The sequence below is a fragment of the Apteryx mantelli genome, chromosome 2 (genome assembly GCF_036417845.1).
Source record: "Apteryx mantelli isolate bAptMan1 chromosome 2, bAptMan1.hap1, whole genome shotgun sequence".
Lineage (NCBI taxonomy): Eukaryota > Metazoa > Chordata > Aves > Apterygiformes > Apterygidae > Apteryx > Apteryx mantelli.
In genome coordinates, this window is record NC_089979.1 from 100,652,763 (window position 1) to 100,672,162 (window position 19,400).

At 42.7% G+C, this 19,400-nt stretch overlaps 1 protein-coding gene across 1 annotated transcript in view; it reads left to right on the forward strand.

Annotated features, from left to right (window-relative positions):
- The window catches only part of TMEM245 (transmembrane protein 245), a 90,436-nt gene that overhangs the window by 53,248 nt on the left and 17,788 nt on the right, over nucleotides 1-19,400 (forward strand). The window contains exon 13 of the mRNA XM_067292171.1: nucleotides 5,912-6,057. Within this exon, the coding sequence (XP_067148272.1) occupies nucleotides 5,912-6,057 (146 nt within the window). The remainder of the gene's footprint in view (nucleotides 1-5,911; nucleotides 6,058-19,400) is intronic.

Genomic DNA, 19,400 nt, shown 5'->3' on the forward strand with positions numbered 1-19,400 from the left:
CTTCATTGCTTCCATTGATGCTTCCCCAGGAGGGAGGTCTTAGGATACAAAGGTGTATAATTAAAGTAATGGATACTGATATTTCAAAGCAGCTGTGTGCATTCTCTTCACTAGTCAAGAAAAATGACAAAAGGACTTAATTAAATTGCTGTCTTGAACTGAAGAAAATTACTGTTATTGAGCTTCATTGTTCTGCAGTTATCTTTCAGTTGATGAAGAAAATAATATCACATGTGCATATTTCATTTCTTTTCTTCCTTAATCCAGTACTTCACCCATGATAACATTTTGGAAATTATCTCTGAGAGTTTAATATACTTAAAAATCACTAGTTCACAGGCCAATTGCAGATCATCTCAATCTACTAGATCCCACTTATAATTGCTACACGCATACTGCTCAGACAAAAAAATTTAGCTCTAAATGCCTAATGCCTTACACTGACCTGATTACATGCTGCTGCTGCTGAGATGCCTTTTTGTTTGTCGGCAGGGCCCTGCCACTTTCTGGGGCACTGTGCAGTCAACTTGAGTTATGGAGCTCATTGGGATACTGGTGTCTAGGAATACTCTTAAAGTTAGATGCCCTAAAGGCTGCCCTGTTCTCTCCGTATCTACTGGAGACTGAACATGTTACTTAAAATGGTTATATAGAGCTTTCCCCACCAGAATACATCAGTCCTATAGTCTTGGTTTCTTGAATTTGTCCATGAGCTTCTATTTTGCACTGATAGTGACCTTCATATGTAGGAAAAAATTGGTTTAATAGATGTATTCTGCCAGTATAGGTTCTTTCTATAGGTTCTTGATAATGGTAGAATTCAAAAACACAACAGCAAAGTTGGTAAATTAGAAATACTTCAGCTTTTAAGAAATAAGACCAAAAAAGAATCACTGAGCAACTCAACGTCCTGTTACTGTACTTTAAATGTCAGTGTAAAGGGATGTGCTTGCCTCCATTTGTATAGAAAATGTTATATCTAAGGGTAGTGTTTTGAGTTGCCTCTTACAAAGATATTTAAAGTTTGCGTGTCTGCCTGGATAATATTTATTACAGTGCATGGGAGGGTACTATAAAAGAATTGCTTGCGTTACATGCTTCCTAGGCCTTTTTTGTCTAGTCGGTATCATTGTATCTCTTATTTATGGAAGTCTTTCACAAAGACTCTTGCTACAAAAAGAAACAGATTTTTGTAAAGCACAAAAAGTTAAAATAATGAAACTTGTTTTAATAGTGTTTAGTGAGGATTTGTTAATGGCTTATAACTGAGAAAGAAAGAACTCAAGTTTAGAATGTACAGTAAATAGGCCATACTAAATAAAGATTAATACAGCCCATTATTTGGGGCAATAGGTAAATGAAATAGTTAGCTGTTGTGAGAATTTAGGAGAGCTAACTTGCCTGGCTTTACAGTACTTTTTAACATAACTTTAATTGAATCCTAGATACTTTTCTTTTCTGTGTGACACTGAGTTCCTGCAGAAATATTAATAATAATAATATTCTCAATTTTTCCTTGTACTTTTTTCTTTTTCCTTGCTGCAACAACTTGATATAATAAGGAGAGGAAATCTAGATGTGACTCTAGATTAGATCCCTGTGGTTTTCTTAACGTTTGCAATATGCATCATTAGCAAATTCCACATGGGATTATAGATTTACCTTCTATTCATTTGACTTCCTTTAGAGCTAAAGAGAAAATCTTTCAGGTGAGGAGGAGACAACCGGAAGTAACCTCTTCAGTTCTTGTTCTGCCAGGGTCACAAGGCATACCTCAATCTTTTGCTGTAGTAAGATCTTTTTTTTTTTTTTTTTTTTCAGTAACCTGTTTGAAGAGTGGATGTTGTTAACAATTTACTTTTTCTTTAAGCTGAGATTTCAGCTTGAGCTGTTCCCTGCTCTCTTCTGTAAAGTCTTGAACAGTTCCCTGTTTCCCAGGAAAAAGCTTACTAGTTTCTAAGGGGGGGGGGAAGAGGGGGGAAAGCTTTTATACAGAGTTGGTTTTAATGTGAAGATAAATAGTTTCAGAGTTTACCTTTGTTCTAGACTAGTTGTTGCTGTATCTTTGATTGCTACCTGGCCCAGTATCCTCCCTCTGTTCTCCTTTCTTTTAATGCAGTTTTGGAACAGAGTTCTTATATTTTGAATGGAATGAACCCTAAAGGTAGCTGGACAGTATTTGAGCATGCTTTTTGTGTTACTCTGGTCCAGCAGTGGAAGTTGAAAAAGCTGACTCACTTGAAAATGCCATGCCTGTGTTTTGACAAAGATATATGTAATGGGTTAACAAAGAAAAAAGGACTATCAAACCAAAGGAATTCTTTTAGCTTATGTCTAGTTAGAGCTGGGTTTAAAACAAAACTCTGCTCGAGCTGTAACTGTACTTTTATTTTTTCATTTTGCAGAATTCCTAGTTGCTGCAGAAGAGTTCTTGTCAGTTTGAAGTGGTGCAAAAGAATTTAAATATTCCAACAGAGTAATTCCACAAGTGGTTAGCTTTTGAGTTGATTACATTTCAATCCAGGTTTTGTCTTTTTGCATAAAAATTAAAATAGTGAATTTTATTTTGACAAGTGGTTGAAAATTACACTTTAAAACATGGACTGTAGGACACTGTTCAGAACCTTGATTTTGAAAAACGTCTTTTATCAAAATATTTCCATAGAAAATGTGTAGCATGTCTCTTCCACAGTCCAGTAAGACTTTTAAAAAAAGATCCTCAACTGACACTTGAACACTGATTGTTAGTTACAAGAGTGCCACTTCTATTTTACTTCTAGTTTGAGTGTATGTTTGTATCTGTGCTTGTGTATACACAGTTTCTAGTGTTTTCCAGGCTCCCTTTCCTATGATAAAAGGAAACTTGAAACCAGAAAGGACTCCTACCCTAAATAGACACTCTGTTCTAAACCCAAATACATCTGTTGTTTCCCTGCTTATATAAGGTGAAAGTGAAGATAGTTGTGCTTTGGTGAATAAAAATGTCCTTTGGCCTTGTCATCAGCAGCACAGGTTCATCCTACTTTGTAACAGATTACACAAGGTTAATTTGCACAACTTTTATAGAGGGCAAAACTGAAAAAAAGTTTTCAGCTTGTACTCTGTTAAAGATCAAAAGAGAAAAGCTGCATTTGGCAGAGGGTCATCTCTAGTCCTCAGGGAAATATGGAATGTTTTGATGCTTTAAAAAAAAAGAAAAAAAAAACAAAAAGAAAAAAACCACGCACACGCCACCGGTCAAGAATGAAGCCTCTGGGCAGAAACAACTGAATGTGGATGGCAGATACAGAAACATTTCCCAAGTCTACCAAACTGACACACAAGCAATTAAGCCACGTGTTTCTTGATATACATGGAAATGCTGAATTACAATTTTAAGAGTGTTTTACCACTAAATCTCTCCTTGAATTCAGTCTCTTTTCCCCCTCAAATTAGAGCTTTGAAAGTTTCAGGTTTTGGGAATATAGCTTAAATTCTACAGCAAGAAATAGTAATCCATCAAGTGCTTAAAAATGGAAAGAGCTTATTTTATAATCTTTGGTGACTCCTCAGAGTCATCCCTGGGATCCTGAATTGCTGGTTAGGAAACAATTTGCATAATGTCTGAAATCTTTGATATCCTCTAAAACAAGTCTGAGATTTTTCAAAGTCTAGTAGACATAGGGAAAGAAACATGATTTTGCTGCTGAATGTACTATTGAGACTATTCTGCTTGTTGGATGAGAGAGCAAGCCACTTAATGTCAAATTATTATATTCTGTGATTCCTCCTTTGTATTTTTGTATGCATAGTACTGAAACACGTATGTTCATTTCCAAACTGCAGTTGATCTAAAATGTAATTGATTTTGCATAGTGCTATAGTTACATGCACCTTGTCTTAACAGGAATCAAGTAAGCTGTGCATCCTTTCATAGTTTTTAGTTCAGTTAACACCACTTTGTTCCATTGCTGTTCATCCCAGCTGTCACTGGCTTCTGCAGTGCAGATGGGTATGTTCGTGTTGGTGTATCTATTACTCTCTGAGAAGGCAAGTTTTTTGTGAACATGGGGGAGGAACAGCTTTTCCAGTCAATGCAAGTGCTGTGCTGATTGCCATTTGAACTGATCCCTGGCTCACAGCCTGCCTTAAGTCAGCCCTGTATGTTTCTCCTACCACAGGGGATGAAACTCTGCCTGATTGCTGCAGTTAAGTTGTTTATTCCCCAGCTGCCATATTCTTTGAGGGGCAATATCTTCAGAAGCTAATGGGGCTGTCCTAATACAACACGATGCAGTGGAGCTGTTTTTCACTTTGCTTTTTGTGAGCATCAGGATGAGAGGTTATTTTATTTACAGCAATATGCTGCTTACTGTGTTGAAAGCAGCACTGCAAGAAGGGTCTGTAGCCAGATCCCAGTGGAAAGAAGACAAAACACCAGCTGGATGGCTGCCTCAGCATGATGAGTTTTGTAGCTAAATCGTGAAATGAAGTGGCAGGCCCTGTCAAGGTGAAAGCCATGCTTTTGTGGCATTACAGAGCAAGTTTAAGCCTGAACTGGATTTAAAGATTTACTTACTCCAAGTTGTTCTAGAACTGATGAGTTTGCAACAAAGCATAGCTGATAATGCCACGAGTGCTGGATTATTTCCTATAAAGCCTAGGCCTAATTCATTTTTTTATGATTGCAGAATGAATGTTAACAGCCTGCTGATCAAATGTGCTGATGTAATGACTTCCTTGATAGATTGGTTTATCACACAGGGCCAGAGTTATAAACCTGGGAAGATGAAGTGCAGCCCACGCCTATAGAAGATGTTTTGGAAAGGGATCACAGGAGGAGAACAGCTTAATGTGACTTCCAAGTTAAAGGCTGTGGTCGGGGGTGGGGGGGAGTAGTAGCATTTTACTGAGTAGAGAAAAATTAGGAACAGAAAGAGGGCAAAGGAATAGCATTGTTGAGACTGGTAGTGGAATACTGCACATTGTGCTGTTGGCATTTTTAAGAGTGTGTTCAGAGAAAATGCAAAAGAAGGACTTGAGTTATCTGCAGACTGGAAGGCTAGAGACAGAGGCCAGACAGCTTGGTTTATCCAAAAAATTAAGATAGAACTTATTCTAGCATACCAGTGGGTTGGAAATAGGGAAAGGGTTCTTTTTAATCTTGTGAAGAAAGATGCAAGAATTAAAGCTTGCAGATGAAACAAATACAAGCCATGGTTTACCATTGGAACATAATGAATTTTCCTTGTTGAGGTGTATTATTGAAGGCTGAATACATTTCAGTGACGTATGCTTAGCCAAAGAAGCTGCTGAGCCCCCTTGAAGTAAAACAGTCATCTGCAACATGTAGGAAGCTAATATGATTTGATTGTATTTTCTGGTTTTTAGACTCTGTGAAACAATGCAACTGTCATGACTTCTGCTGAAACAGATATTCATACTTCTGCAAGGAGTATTCAGTCAGGAGTGGCAGCTTAAAAATATTGTAAATTTCCTGTTTGTGGTGTGGGTGAGGCTGTTTTGTTTTTGCCATATTCTATATCTAGCTGTAGAATGACTCTTGACAGCTCAGATTTGTTTTTTGGGCTTTTTTGTTTTTTGAAAATAGATGCTACTATTTAATAAAGTTCTGATCTGCTAAATGTGCTGGAAAAACAAAAACAACAAACTTTTATTTGATCTAGATGCAAATTTGTGAAGAAGCAGAAAAGGTCTAAAAGTGTTATGATGTTTAGATATAACTTAAGTCATTTGGGGAGCAGGGTAGAAACTTACTCTTATGGCTGTGTATGTTTCTCTAAATCCAGACTTGTGGAATAGTGCCTTGTACCTTTTCTAATGAAATTAAATGATCTGAAGCATATCTGCGCACTCTAGTTCTGGAGAGTATTTAGTGCCTCTTAACTTAAAGCTCCACTTGTTTTTTCAGGTGATTTTCCTGACCACACTATTCTACCTATTGAGTTCCAGTGATGAGTACTACAAGCCAGTAAAATGGGTGATTAGCCTGACGCCTTTGTCTCAGCCAGGTCCTTCCTCAAACATAGTTGGCCAATCGGTGGAGGAGGCAATAAGGTATGTTGTTGATTTCTTGGCCTTTCTGGAAAATTCTGTTTTAAATCTTACACATGTATAATATCAGTTCAACTACAAATACTTTGCAGTTGCAACAGCTCATGTTTCAAAGACATGAGTTGAAAATCTGAAAGATTTTCAAAACTCTAGCATTGATGGTTCCCCCCCATCCCCCCCTGCCCTTTGGCTATTAAAAAAACAATTTGATTGGACTTGGTCGCCTAAAAAAGATTCAGAGATCTATCTTGTAGTATATACTAATATTTTAAAAAACAAACCAGCCTACACATCACATCCCAAACCCCTGAGCAAACAGTGGGTCTGCAGCTATGTTGGCATTAACAGCTAGTGCAACTCAGTAGCAGCAGGTTCATTCAAAACAGTTGACACTGAGGATCTGACATCTATGCTGTACATGTCTGAGTTATTTACTTTGGGCTAGTTGTAGTCTGATCTTGTGGACTGAGTACCTGTTTGCTGCTGGAACGTATTAGATATGCTCCTGTAGTGCATTTTCCAGTTTAGTTTCTTCAGAGAGAAATCTAGTTCATGATCTCTCAGACCTCTCCACTGTAAGAACCAAATCACATGAAAAGGGAAAAACTGGGGAGTGCTTTCTTTATCCAACTTAAAACATTACTGTAAATGCATCTGCAGAGTGCATACCTAGTGTTGTGCTTAGTTACCGCTTCTGTGTTCTGCCTGTAAACTACTGCAATAAGAGAAGGAGGATTTTTTTGTCTGCGTATTTTTTAAATATGCTTCACGGAGACTCCCCAACAAAATAATTTTTGGGGTAGTGCTGTAATGTACTTGTGATGAGTGAAACTATCAGCTTTCACCTGCTAACAGCTTGAAATGCTAGCATGTTGCTAATGTATTAAATAGGTTTTAAATCAGGTGCTGAAATCATTGCTCCTTTTTTAAAAAGCTGATGGATGGGGTGAAGTCAAGGACTCTTCACTCTAAATGCTATACAGCCCATATCTCCTACACTGCTGTTTTCTGTGTCATCTTGCACGCATGTATAAAATATGAATGGACTTTAAACCTGCAATATGTTAAACTGCTTTCCCAACCCATTACCAAATGTTTGTCACTGTTCCTATGTCTGCCTTATGTGAGTTTTGTTATCTGTTACTGGAATTAAGCCATTTCTGGGTAAGTTGTGGCAATTAGCAGGTTGTATCATGCTGTGTGAGAACCTGAACAGTAAATGATACTGCTGTAGCCATTTGAAATGAAGGGGTTGTCTAGGTAGAGAGTAATTAATCTGGAATTTGGCCAGAAAGTTAACAGCCCTTCTATTGAGAAACTGCTATTGACTTTTCATTGATCATAAGTGTTTAATACTTCCATTATCTCTTCTGAAAGATGTGAGCAGATTTATAAACTGATACTATTAATCTACTAAACTGTGATCATTAGCCCCTGGAACATGGGAAGAGGGTCACATTTAGGATATGGCTTCCTTTTGCATGGGTAGTCAGCAAAGTCGGTTGTATCAAAGAGAATTTTAGTTCATGGGTCTGTGACACAGATGAATCAAGAAAGAAAAAAGTATTGTTAGAGAAACAGCAGGAAGAAGAGTAGGAAAGACAACATATATCAGCAGTGCATAATACAGCGAGAAAAGCCTATGTCTGGAGAAGATAGGATGTGAAGCTGCCTGTCATATATAACTACTTCTATTATGTAAGAAGAGCTCATGCTGTTTTCATTCAAGTAGTCTGAATTCATCTTCACTGTTCTCTGACATGCAGTAGCCTGTATTTAGTACTGTATTTGGATTCTTTGGAATGTTTCTTCTGAGATGCTTGATTCATGTCTCTTCCTCAGCTGTATGCAGGGATTTATCATAAGGCTTCCACGACAGCTCACATTTCACTCAACGCTTAATGTGGTCTTTACTATACTCTTCATATTTATTAACAAGTGGTCTTGAGTTTGTCCATGTTCAGTCTTGTGCCATTTGAAGAATAATTGCCACTTCTAGCACAATTTAGAGACTCTACTATATAAAATCAGTCAGATAAGGTCCCAGCTAATTCTGAGCCCAAGCTGGAGTCTCTGACTGTCTCTGTCACACAAAGTCAGTTGTGATGTGTTGTGCACTTGGGAAGGGGGAGCAGGTAAGCTGTGACAGGCGTGCTGACACAGTGTTGCTGCGACATTGCAGCAGGTTTGAAGAAGTCGGAGGGCCGCAGGGAGCTGGCTACGGTTGCCCGTGAGGCAGAATGCTGTGTTGCCCTTGGAAAGGCAATGTGCCATTGGTTGGGGTGGGAAAGGAGCTGAAATGGCATCAGCGTAGAGGAGGTGGTGGGAGGCAGCCGGGGGGTTCTCCAAGGGCGAGCGGTGCCGGGCCCCAGCTGGGAGCTAGCGCTGAGGAGCTGCCTGGCCGCGTGGGCCAAGGGGAGAGCCATGCATGTCGTTTGCCCGGAGGTTAGCAAGGCCTGTGACAGAGTCTCCCGCAGCCTCCTGGTAGCCCCTGGGTGAGGCAAGGAGGGGAGAAGTGGGCTGCGAGGCGGGTAGGCCAGTGTCTTGCAAAAGGCAGGAGAAAGCACCCTCGAGGGGCAGGTGCTGACGGTGTTGCTTGGGGTGAGTGTTGGGGCTGATGCCGGTGAAGGTGTGAAGGAAGGGCTTGGGTGGAGGCGGTGGGCAGGGAGCACCTCCCGCAGGGTTGTGGGTGACTTCAAAGAGTGGGGAGGGCGGAAGGCCGTTGACTGATGCCCTGGAGGGGAGGGTGTCCGCAGGCTGGGGAAGCATGCTGGCAGAAACCTCGCAGAGCAGAAGGGGAGTGAACGCACGACCCGGCACCTGCTGTGGACCAGTGTCCCTCCACCATGCGGCCTGGGGCCGGGCTGGCTGAGGAGCAGCTCTGCAGAAAAGGCCCTGGGGGGTGGTGGTGGTGGCAGCGCAGGGGTAAGAGGAGTGGCGAGCGCACCTGGAGGTCGCTGGAGGAGAAGGCGAGCCTGGGTGGTGTTGGAGTGCTGCGGGCAGGTGGGGGAAGTGATAGTTGCCCTGCGGGCATCCCTTGTGAGGGGGCACGTGGAGGGCTGTGTGCGTTTTGGGCTGCCCGGAGAGCGCGAGGCAGGCGGTGCCATCGTGGCAGGAGGCAAGGGGCGGGCCCGCGGGCTGAGGAGGGGGCTGGAGCCCAGGATGCGGGGAGGAGGCCGATGGCAGTGCCTGTACCGCAGGGGCAGCCTTTGCGTGTGTGCAGCAAAATGGTGGGTGGGAAGGATGCGAAGGAAAGGGGCCCTCAGCCGCCGGTTCTTGGCCAGGAGGGCATCTTTCAGGCCATAGGCCCCTCTGGCTGTACTCGGCGCCCTCTTTGGGCGCCATCACAGTGGCCTGCTGCTGTCACCAGTGACCTCACTGCCCCTTGTCCCAGGCGGCATAAAAAAGGGCGCCTGGGAGTGGGGCCCAGCTCACCGAGCTTCTGGCTCCTGTAGCGCCAAGGAGACTTGGAGCAGGCAGGGTGCAAGGAGGCCAAAAGGAGCTGCTGCCCCTCTTCGCGAGGTGCGTTGAAGAATGTTGCCGTTCAGAATGGACGGCAGGGCGGGCCTCAGCGGCCAGAGGGCATTCCGGAAGTGGGAGATCGCCCGGTACAACGTCAGGCCCTTGCGAGTCACCGCTGGTGGTCTCACGAGGAGTGCCACGGAGCCCATGGAGGTGGACTGTCTGCAAGAGGCTGGGGTTCAACCCATGGAGGTAGACTCTCCTGAAGACTGTGTGGAACCCACGGAGGTGGACCCACCGGCAGCAAAGCGGGCATGGCCCAGCAAGGGCCTGTATGGGGTGGCCTGGACAGCGGGGCATCGCCATCATCCCAGGAGGGCCACGGCCTCTCAAGGCCCTCTGCCTGGGCCCCATGGCCCGCCAGCGGTTCCCCCGCGGCCAGCAGGCAGCCGAGAGCGGGCGAAGAAGGGGGCCGTGCCCAGGCGGGGAAGGAGGTGTTAGCCCAGCCCACCAGCACAAGGTCCCGCGGCCATCAATAAAAGAGCTGTTGAATTTGCAGTCTTGCATGAGCCCTCCTTTCCTGCTCTGCAGTGTGCCCACTCCCCATCGCTGGTGTGTGCAGAGGTGGGATCTCTCGTGGCCTGAGCTGGGGAGGAGAGGGCCTGTCTTCCTTGGGGCTGTTGTGGCAGGGTGACAGAAGGAGTGTGTGGGAGGGGCCCCTCAGGTCCCAGGGGCCCTTGGGGGTGCTTCTTTAGGTCTGAGGAGGAGGAGGTGGCGAGTGGGGGCTTGCTGCCTTGAGCTCCTTGTCCCTGTGGCTGCCTAATGGGTGGCTGAAGCTGGAGGCCGAGCCTTCCTGGATGGGGGTGCACGGAGCCTGAAGAAGAGAGGTGCCAAAGCAGCTGCAGAGCAAGTTGTTCCTTTGGAGAAGCCAGAGCCTTTGCTTGTGGCTGTGATCTCTGCAGGAAGGCGCGTTCTGCTTGCCTCCATAGGAGTCATTTTCAGGATGGGGCTGATTTCCGAGGAGTGTCCCACGGCTTTGCTCTCTGCCTGGCGCTTGGGAGGCTGCCTGTGGTGCTCCGTGCCCTGTCTCTGCTGCCCTACTCTGGGTGTAGTGCCTGGGACAAGAGGCAGCTGTGCCTGGAGCTGCTGCTGCTTCTGCCCGTGCCTGGGACTGATGTTCTCCAGAGCTGCTGTTACTGTTGTTTCTGCCTGGGGTGCGTATATATATATTTGTGTGTGTGCACGCGTTCACTCCTCCACAGGTGATGCATGTTAGAGCACAGGGTTGGCAGGAGTTCTTTTTAGGATCAGGCTATTTTGTGAAAAGCGTTCCAAGAGTTTGCACCGTGCTGGCACTTTTGATACTGTGGCTGGAGTCCTGTGTCTGGTTTGGGCTCCCCTCTCGAAAGAATATTCTGACGTACTTGAGGGGATACCTATGGGTGGTTTCAGATATGATCTAGGGCTGGTGAACATGGCCTGCAAGGGGTGGCTGTGGGATCTGCTTTTGGTTAATGTTAAGAAGTGAAGGCTTTTCTTCAGAAGTATTTCAGTGGCCTTTTACCTCTGTGCACTTTACTGTGCTACAGATAGAACAAAAAGGTTTTTAAATCATCTTTATTGATGGCATAGTTACTCTTTAAAGCACTGGCTGCTTGGTTGCTGTTTTGTTTGAAGAATCCTAAGTAGCACCAGAACTGCAGCATCCCGAAAGATTTCCGAGGGAAAATCTCTTTCCCTTCCAGGACTTTCAGCATACAGAGTAGAGGGAATGACATAGAAAATATCTTTTTCCGTTTTTCTCAGTAGCCCCTCAGTATGGAGCTTCCCAACCTGGAAGTGATTCATTATTTCTAGACATCTAGGGCAAAGAGGCAAAGGTAAACACAGTGAGCTGTCTTCTGGTCCTGTCCTACCCTGTATTGCTTAGGTAATTTTGTGTTTGGAGGTGTCACAGAATTCATATATAAGTTCCCCTAGGCTTCAAGGTATCCTTCGGCAGCAACTGACAGTGATTTAGTTGTAAAAGAAATGTGGTTTTGCACGTTGTTCTTAAATTGATCTTCCCATTTGTAGTAGCTTTTACAATAATGTGTTAATATTCGTATGTAGTAAGAGCCTGTGTATTCTTTGTTTCACTTATGTTTGTTGTTCCCTTAATAGGTTACTTTTTAAGGAAGGCAGTTTTTAATCTGTGAAGAGAGGGAGAGGCAAATATTTGTATAATGATTCCAATAGAAGCATAGCACATTAAAGGAGGTAGGAGACCTGCATGGATGAGCAAGGAGCTCCTGGCAAAACTCAACCAGAAGAAGGAAGTCTACAGAAAGTGGAAAGGGGGACAGGCCACTTGGGATGAATATAGGAATGTTGTCAGAGTATGCAGGGATGCGACGAGGAAGGCTAAGGCCCGTTTGGAATTAAATCTGGCTAGAGATGTCAAGGACAACAAGAAGGGCTTCTTCAAATACATCAGCAGCAAGAGGAAGACTAGGGAAAATGTGGGCCCTTTGCTGAATGGGGTGGGTGCCCTGGTGACGAAGGATGCAGAGAAGGCAGAGTTCCTGAATGCCTTCTTTGCTTCAGTCTTTACTGCTCAGGCCAGCCCTCAGGAACCCCAGACCCTGGAGGCAAGAGAGAAAGTCTGGAGAGAGGAAGACTTTCCCTTGGTGGAGGAGGAGTGGGTTAGAGATCATTTAAGCAAACTTGACACCCACAAATCCATGGGCCCTGATGGGATGCACCCACGAGTGCTGAGGGAGCTGGCGGACATTATTGCTAAGCCACTCTCCATCATCTTTGAAAGGTCATGGAGAACAGGAGAGGTGCCCGAGGACTGGAAGAAAGCCAATGTCACCCCAGTCTTCAAAAAGGGCAAGAAGGAGGACCCAGGCAACTACAGGCCAGTCAGCCTCACCTGCATCCCTGGAAAGGTGATGGAGCAGCTCATCCTGGAAGCCATCTCCACGCATGTGGAGGACAAGAAGGTGATCAGGAGTAGTCAGCATGGCTTCACCAAGGGGAAATCATGCCTAACCAATCTGATAGCCTTCTATGATGGAATGACTGGCTGGGTAGATGAGGGGAGAGCAGTGGATGTTGTCTACCTAGACTTCAGCAAGGCTTTTGACACTGTCTCCCATAGCATCCTCATAGACAAGCTCAGGAAGTGTGGGTTAGATGAGTGGACAGTGAGGTGGATTGAGAACTGGCTGAATGGCAGAGCTCAGAGAGTTGTGATCAGTGGCACAGAGCCTAGTTGGAGGCCTGTAGCTAGCGGTGTCCCCCAGGGGTCAGTCCTGGGTCCAGTCTTGTTCAACTTCTTCATCAGTGACCTGGATGAAGGGACAGAGTGCACCCTCAGCAAGTTTGCTGACGATACAAAACTGGGAGGAGTGGCCGATACGCCAGAGGGCTGTGCTGCCATTCAAAGAGACTTGGACAGGCTGGAGAGGTGGGCAGAGAGGAACCTCATGAAATTCAACAAAGGCAAGTGCAGGGTCCTGCACCTGGGGAGGAATAACCCCATGCAGCAGTACAGGTTGGGGGTTGACCTGCTGGAAAGCAGCTCTGCTGAGAAGGACCTGGGAGTGCTGGTGGACACCAAGTTAAGTATGAGGCAGCAATGTGCCCTTGTGGCCAAGAAGGCCAATGGTATCCTGGGCTGCATCAGAAAGAGTGTTGCCAGCAGGTCAAGGGAGGTGATTCTCCCCCTCTACTCAGCCCTGGTGAGGCCACATCTGGAGTACTGCGTCCAGTTCTGGGCTCCCCAGTACAAGAGGGATGTGGCACTACTGGAGCAAGTCCAGCGAAGGGCCACAAAGATGATTAGGGGACTGGAGCATCTCTCTTATGAGGAAAGGCTGAGAGAGCTTGGCCTGTTTAGCTTGGAGAAGAGAAGGCTGAGAGGAGATCTTATCAATGTGTACAAGTATCTGAAGGGAGGGTGTCGAGAGGATGGGGCCAGACTCTTTTCAGTGGTGCCGAGCGACAGGACGCGAGGCAATGGGCACAAACTGAAACACAGACACTTCCATCTTAACATGAGGAAAAACTTTTTCACTGTGAGGGTGACAGAGCACTGGAACAGGTTGCCCCGAGAGGTGGTGGAGTCTCCTTCTCTGGAGATATTCAAAACCCGCCTGGATGCAATCCTGTGCAATGTGCTCTAGGTGACCCTGCTTGAGCAGGGGGGTTGGACTAGATGATCTCCAGAGGTCCCTTCCAACCTCAGTGATTCTGTGATTCTGTGATTCTGTGATTTGGAGGAGGAACGCAAAGACATGTGTTACCACAGGGCCTGCTGACTGATGTGTGAAGCACCGGTGCCGTTTTAAATAGAACGTCTCATGCCATGTGCATTGCTCGAGTTGCATTTGACGTTCCCTGCAAATGAGGTAGGAATGGAAACATGAGGTAGGAAAATGATAGGTGTGAATGCTGCTAATTCCTCAACAGCAAAATAGTTTTTTGTCCTCTGATAGTTTTGATCCTTCACACTTAGTTGTTTTTTATCTGTTTCTCTTTTTGTTTGACTTTCAAGCAAACTCTGGTCTTTCTTGCTCTCGTTTTAAATTTGCTGCTGTGGTCACTTTACTACTACTACCACTTCTTGGTAAATGCTCCATTTACCTTTTACCTATTGGTATTCTTTTTTTCATGGTTTCTTTTTTTTGTCTTTTGTTCTGTATTTAGTCATGTATCAAAGCAAAAATCTGATGCAAGGTACATACTGTAACTGGTAGCATTGTTTGGCAGTCCATGAATGTAGTAAACATCACTTTCTTTCACCAAAACTGTTCTTAAAACTCAGCCAGAGGAAACAGTGGAGGAAGAGGAATAGGGAACAGGGAACAGGGAACTGTGGAAAAAGGGTTATGCTGGAGTAGGGATGAGCTGAAGGAATTTTTTCGTCAGCACTCTCGTTCAGGACTGAGAAGATGACAGCTTGCTTTATAAGTGTAAGAACCAGTAAGACAAGTTTACTGGATTTAGATACTTCAGTTCTCAGTACAAGTTAGTGTAAAAATTTCTGTTAAAATTTTCTAATAATGTAGCATTTTGACAGGGCAGATTGTTAGGTTATCTGGAGCAAGTCAGGGTATGTGTTTTACTTTGCTCATGAAAGTTCTATAAAATCAAATTAGTTCATACCTCACCTACCTCACTGTGTATATTAGGAAAATTAGGACCTTGAGACTTGCACCCCTGAAATAGGGAGGTGGTGCTTTCATTTTTTTTATTTATTTTTTTCTGAGTGGATGAAGCAGTAATTCTCAAATTCACAGGTTTCCAAAGTAGTAGCATGCACACCTTTGCCTGAACCATTTTCCTTTCCCTGAGCAGCATGTTGTTCTCTTCCTGAATGCACCATACCCTTCTTCCCTGAAGCTCTCATTCTGCTTGCTCTGGTGGAGATATTGCACATTACTAAGTTGCATGTTGTCACGGCCTCAGTGCAATTTAGTGTGTGCGATACTTTCACATGAGTGCATGCACACGGGTATGGCTGTGGCTTAAAGTTACTGCAGCTTTCAGTTTTGGTGGGGCCTAATTATTTTGTTAAAAGGTCTTATATCCAGATCATTTGGGGTGAAGTCTTGAAATGTATGTTAGTGAAAGTTTGTTCCGTAGCACCAGGAAGATGAGTACTGTTTGTTTTCCATTTCAGAAGGGTTATCATTATTTCATTCATTTTCTTCATCTGACATGTACGCTCCAACACTGGTCAGCTTCTGGATTGCCTATAGCAAATTTACTTAAATTATCAGGTGCTTCTAAAAAGGAAAAGTTTAAGTGCAAAAGTAGAGATGTCCTTAACTGCCATTTGCCTCAGATCAAAGAGAGATTTTTATATGAAGAGAACCTATAATACCTTGGTGACTGAAATAGGTTCTTATTGGTTTTCTAACTTTTATTTATTAACATTTACTTTCGTATGATAGCTCATTTCAGATCTCTTTAATCTCAGCTGTTTAAGTATCTAGTTTGTTTGCTTTGGCATCCAGGCAGTAATGATGGAGAAAATGAGATGGTGATACATTTCCCACAGAAAACAATTATCTTCCAGCATGTTAAGCTAATGCTCAGAAAAGCCAAAAATGTGTGATCTTGTTTATTTTATTGCAATGTTAATAATGTCTTTCAGAGTAATTTTTTGAAGCCAACTGTTAACCAACTACATTTTGACTAATTTTTGCAAGCAGTGTATGTTCTTTAGTACCAGAACTATCTCTTGCAGAAATTGTTTTGTCATAAGAATGCACTTACCAGGAACCCTGCTGAATTTTTATAAGCTCTACTTGCTGTTTGTGTGGGGTATTCATTTGGTTCCGTTTGAGTAGGGTGTATGTTAAGAGACAGGAATAGAACTGAAGATGGTTGTTTGCATCTTAATGAAATCGTTTCCTAATCTAAAATGGGAAATAACAGAATTTAAAAAATTATATGGAGGAAAGAGAAGCTTCAGTTCAGTTACTGAAAAAATGTAGAATGTAGTCTATAAATCCAGAAGAGATGCAGCAATGTTTCAGGATTTTTTCAGGACCAAACAGACAGTAACTGTAACCTAATTATGCCAGTAGGATAAATAACAGTATTTACTGTTTTAGCAGTAATAACCCTATGACTTGCTCATGCCACAGCTTTAAATAGTCTTGAATATTGTCCTGTGTTCTAGAAAATAAATTTGTCTTTACCTGTATTTTCTTTCCCTTCTACATCCAAAATATTTGTTCTTATTTAATAAGCTGTTTGTGTATTCTTTGAAAGTTTTGCCCAGATATGATTTTTAAAAAATTAGAAGAATAATTGATTTGTTCATGCTTAATCTTTACTACCCTTTTTCCCCCAAATTTATCTGATACTACAAGAAAATGTTCAGTATTGTACACACATGGTTTGTGTCAAGCATGTCACAAAGCCTGTAGGAATTTAACGGTTAGTACTCTTAATTCATGAGATGACTTAAGTGCATAATCTGCTGGAAGAAACATTTCTCTTTTAAACCCTGCAGACTGGTATAGTGTATTTGCAAACACATTAACTGATCATGGAAGGGCTTCATTGTTTTATATCAAGTGGTGTCCGTATTCTGACAGTTGCTTCTTTCACATTCCAGACAATGTATTCTGTATGTTCCTAATAGCAATTTGTTTTCATGTATTTTTGCGCTTTGTAAATCTATGACTCTTCAGTTTAAGTCTGAAGGCACCTCTAAATAGACAATGTTATTGTGTGTGTGTGTGCATGTTTAAGCACACATGCTTGTTTGCACAGTCTTTAAGAATAATGTAACTGCATAACATCTCAGATACTAATCTTTTAATTATGTACATGCACTAAGTAATACAATTTTAATTATGTAATTAGGTATATACACAGCTATTGCTATGATGCTAACAATTTTTTTTAAAGGCTGTTATTTGTATGCCAAAACTTACAACCTTTTTTGTGTGAAAATTTAATTGGTATGTGGCAGAGACTATATCACTAACAGTAATGTAAGTTGCTGGGATTTGGTAATCCATCCATGTTTCCAGCTCAGCTAATGATGTAGTTGTCTTTCTCCTTGCTTCTAAGGCAGGCCCCTGCAGCTAATTTGGAAGGGTGGAAAGCGAACAGGTGCTGAAAGAATTATTAAATACATAGGGAAGGGGTCTTGATCAGGCCTTGCTAAGAATAAGGTGTTACCATGAGAATTACTTTTTAGTACAACATATTGCAGATTCCATGCCTGCATATCTAATAGTTCTTTATGTGCGTATTTAAGGTTGTAGAATATATTATTATTATCTGTTAGGTTTCTGTTATTTTAAATATAGATTTATTATACTGTAAGAAGACAGCACCGAGGCTGGTGTAAAACTTCAGCATTTCCTGCCATTTGAAAGATTTAATATCATAGTTTTAACTTTTTTGCTTTGTTGTCATCTAAGGTCCAGTTATTCTGTCCACCAGCATGAGCAATCAAAATACACTGTTCCTTCTACTTGTCATTCATTATTTTGTAATAATAATCTGAACAGACTGGGAGGATCTTAATGTAAGAGTGGAAGGGATATGGGAATTTATTGAGTCCAACCAGCTGTTGGTCTCATTCATGAACTTTTCAAGCTACAAGGGGGATCTAAAAGAATTACATTCTTACAAGTGATGTGGAGAATAATAAAGGATACCTTTTTTTCCAAGTACAGTGCCAGTGCATGCTAACTGCTAAGAAAGCCTTGAGTAAAGCTGAAAGCAAGCCTGCATAAGCTAAACAGCAAAGCAACAGAAATCACTGGAAATGAGAAGATACCCTTCAAAAACCTGAAGTTTTAGCTAAATAAAAAAAACATAAGGGTCAAACTCTTGTCATGTAAAAATAGGCAAAAGGTTGAAGAATTTCATCTATTTGCCTCAATCTCCCCCAAATACCATTAAACACCTTTTCACATGTACCAAGAAGAAAAAGCCCTCAGCCCTCTGAGGGATAATGAGGGTTATGGAAGGAGTACACAGCAAGGACAAGGCCAATGCAGGGAGAAGCTAAATGGATACTTTGTGTTGCTCTTTGCTGTGAAGGTAAGTGGAGGCATTCACATTGCAAAACCATTCTTATGGGGCAGGTGCAGCAGAAACTCTCAGAAATTAAAGTGACTGCCAAAGAGGTTGTACAAGAAGTTGTCAAAACAAGCAATAACAAGTTCCTAGGAGTGGATGATATTCACCAAAGAGAACTCAAGGATGAAGAAAAATATATATATATTCTGGGGAACTCGTGGAAACACAAACCTGTAAGCCCTCAGCAAGACATCAGCACCGTGCAGCTTAGTAGGAATGATAGTTAAGGACGAATTAGTGGACACATGGATGAAGATGATTTACTGGCACAGAATCAACACGGTTTTCATACAGACAAGTTCTGCCTTACTCTGAAGAGCTCAGCAAACAAGGCCATAAGTTGATTTGGTTTTTATATTCTACTGAAGTTTTGTAAAGGCTATTGACAGTGTCTCTTTCAAAAGACTTTCAAAGAAATTAAGTAGTGATGAGATAATAGAGAAGATTTCTGCGTGGATAAATAGTTAAAATGATAAGAAATGGAGAGCAGGAGTAAATGATTAGCCTTTGCTCTGAAGGGAGGTTGCTAGGAGGGGTCTAAGCAGGGACCTGTGCTGTCCCACCCATTCATAATTGTCCTGGGAAGGAGGGTGGAGAGAGATCTTACTGATGCTACAAAATAATTTGAGCTAGAAAAGATGAGTAGACTGTAGAATTGCAGGAGTATTGCGGACAAACTCAGTTAGAAGGCTGCAGTGTCTGGGGAATGAAATGACTGATAAAATGCGATGTAGGTTAAAGTGATGCATCTGGGTGAAAGCCATTCCTAGCTTTATACATGAAATGGTGGCCTCTGCGCTGTTTCCACTTGTGAACTGTATTTTCAGGTCAGCATTTAGCTCAGTCCTTGGTAATACTTAAAGCAACCATCCAGACAAATCAAATGTTAAGACTTGTTAGTGAAAGGGAACAAAAACAGAGTATCATTATTCCATCATATGAATCTGCGGCTTGCTTACACCCTGGATACTGCGTGCTATTCTGGTTCCTGCATCTTGGAAGGCTGCAAGGGCAATACGGATGGTTAGAGGAATGGAGGTAGGGAACAGTTTCTATATGAGGAATGATCAGATAGGTCAGAACTCTTCAGCCTGGAAAAAGGATGATATGTAAAGGGTCTGCAAAATCAGAAGTGACTTGAAAAGGATGACTGGGATTTGACTGTTCACGGTCTCCTCCAATAAAAAAAAATTTGGAGTCGTCAAAAAGCAAGTAGGAAATTGTTTCAAAAAATAAAGAGGTGTAGGTTCATGTAACAGGCAGTGGATGTGGGATGCCTT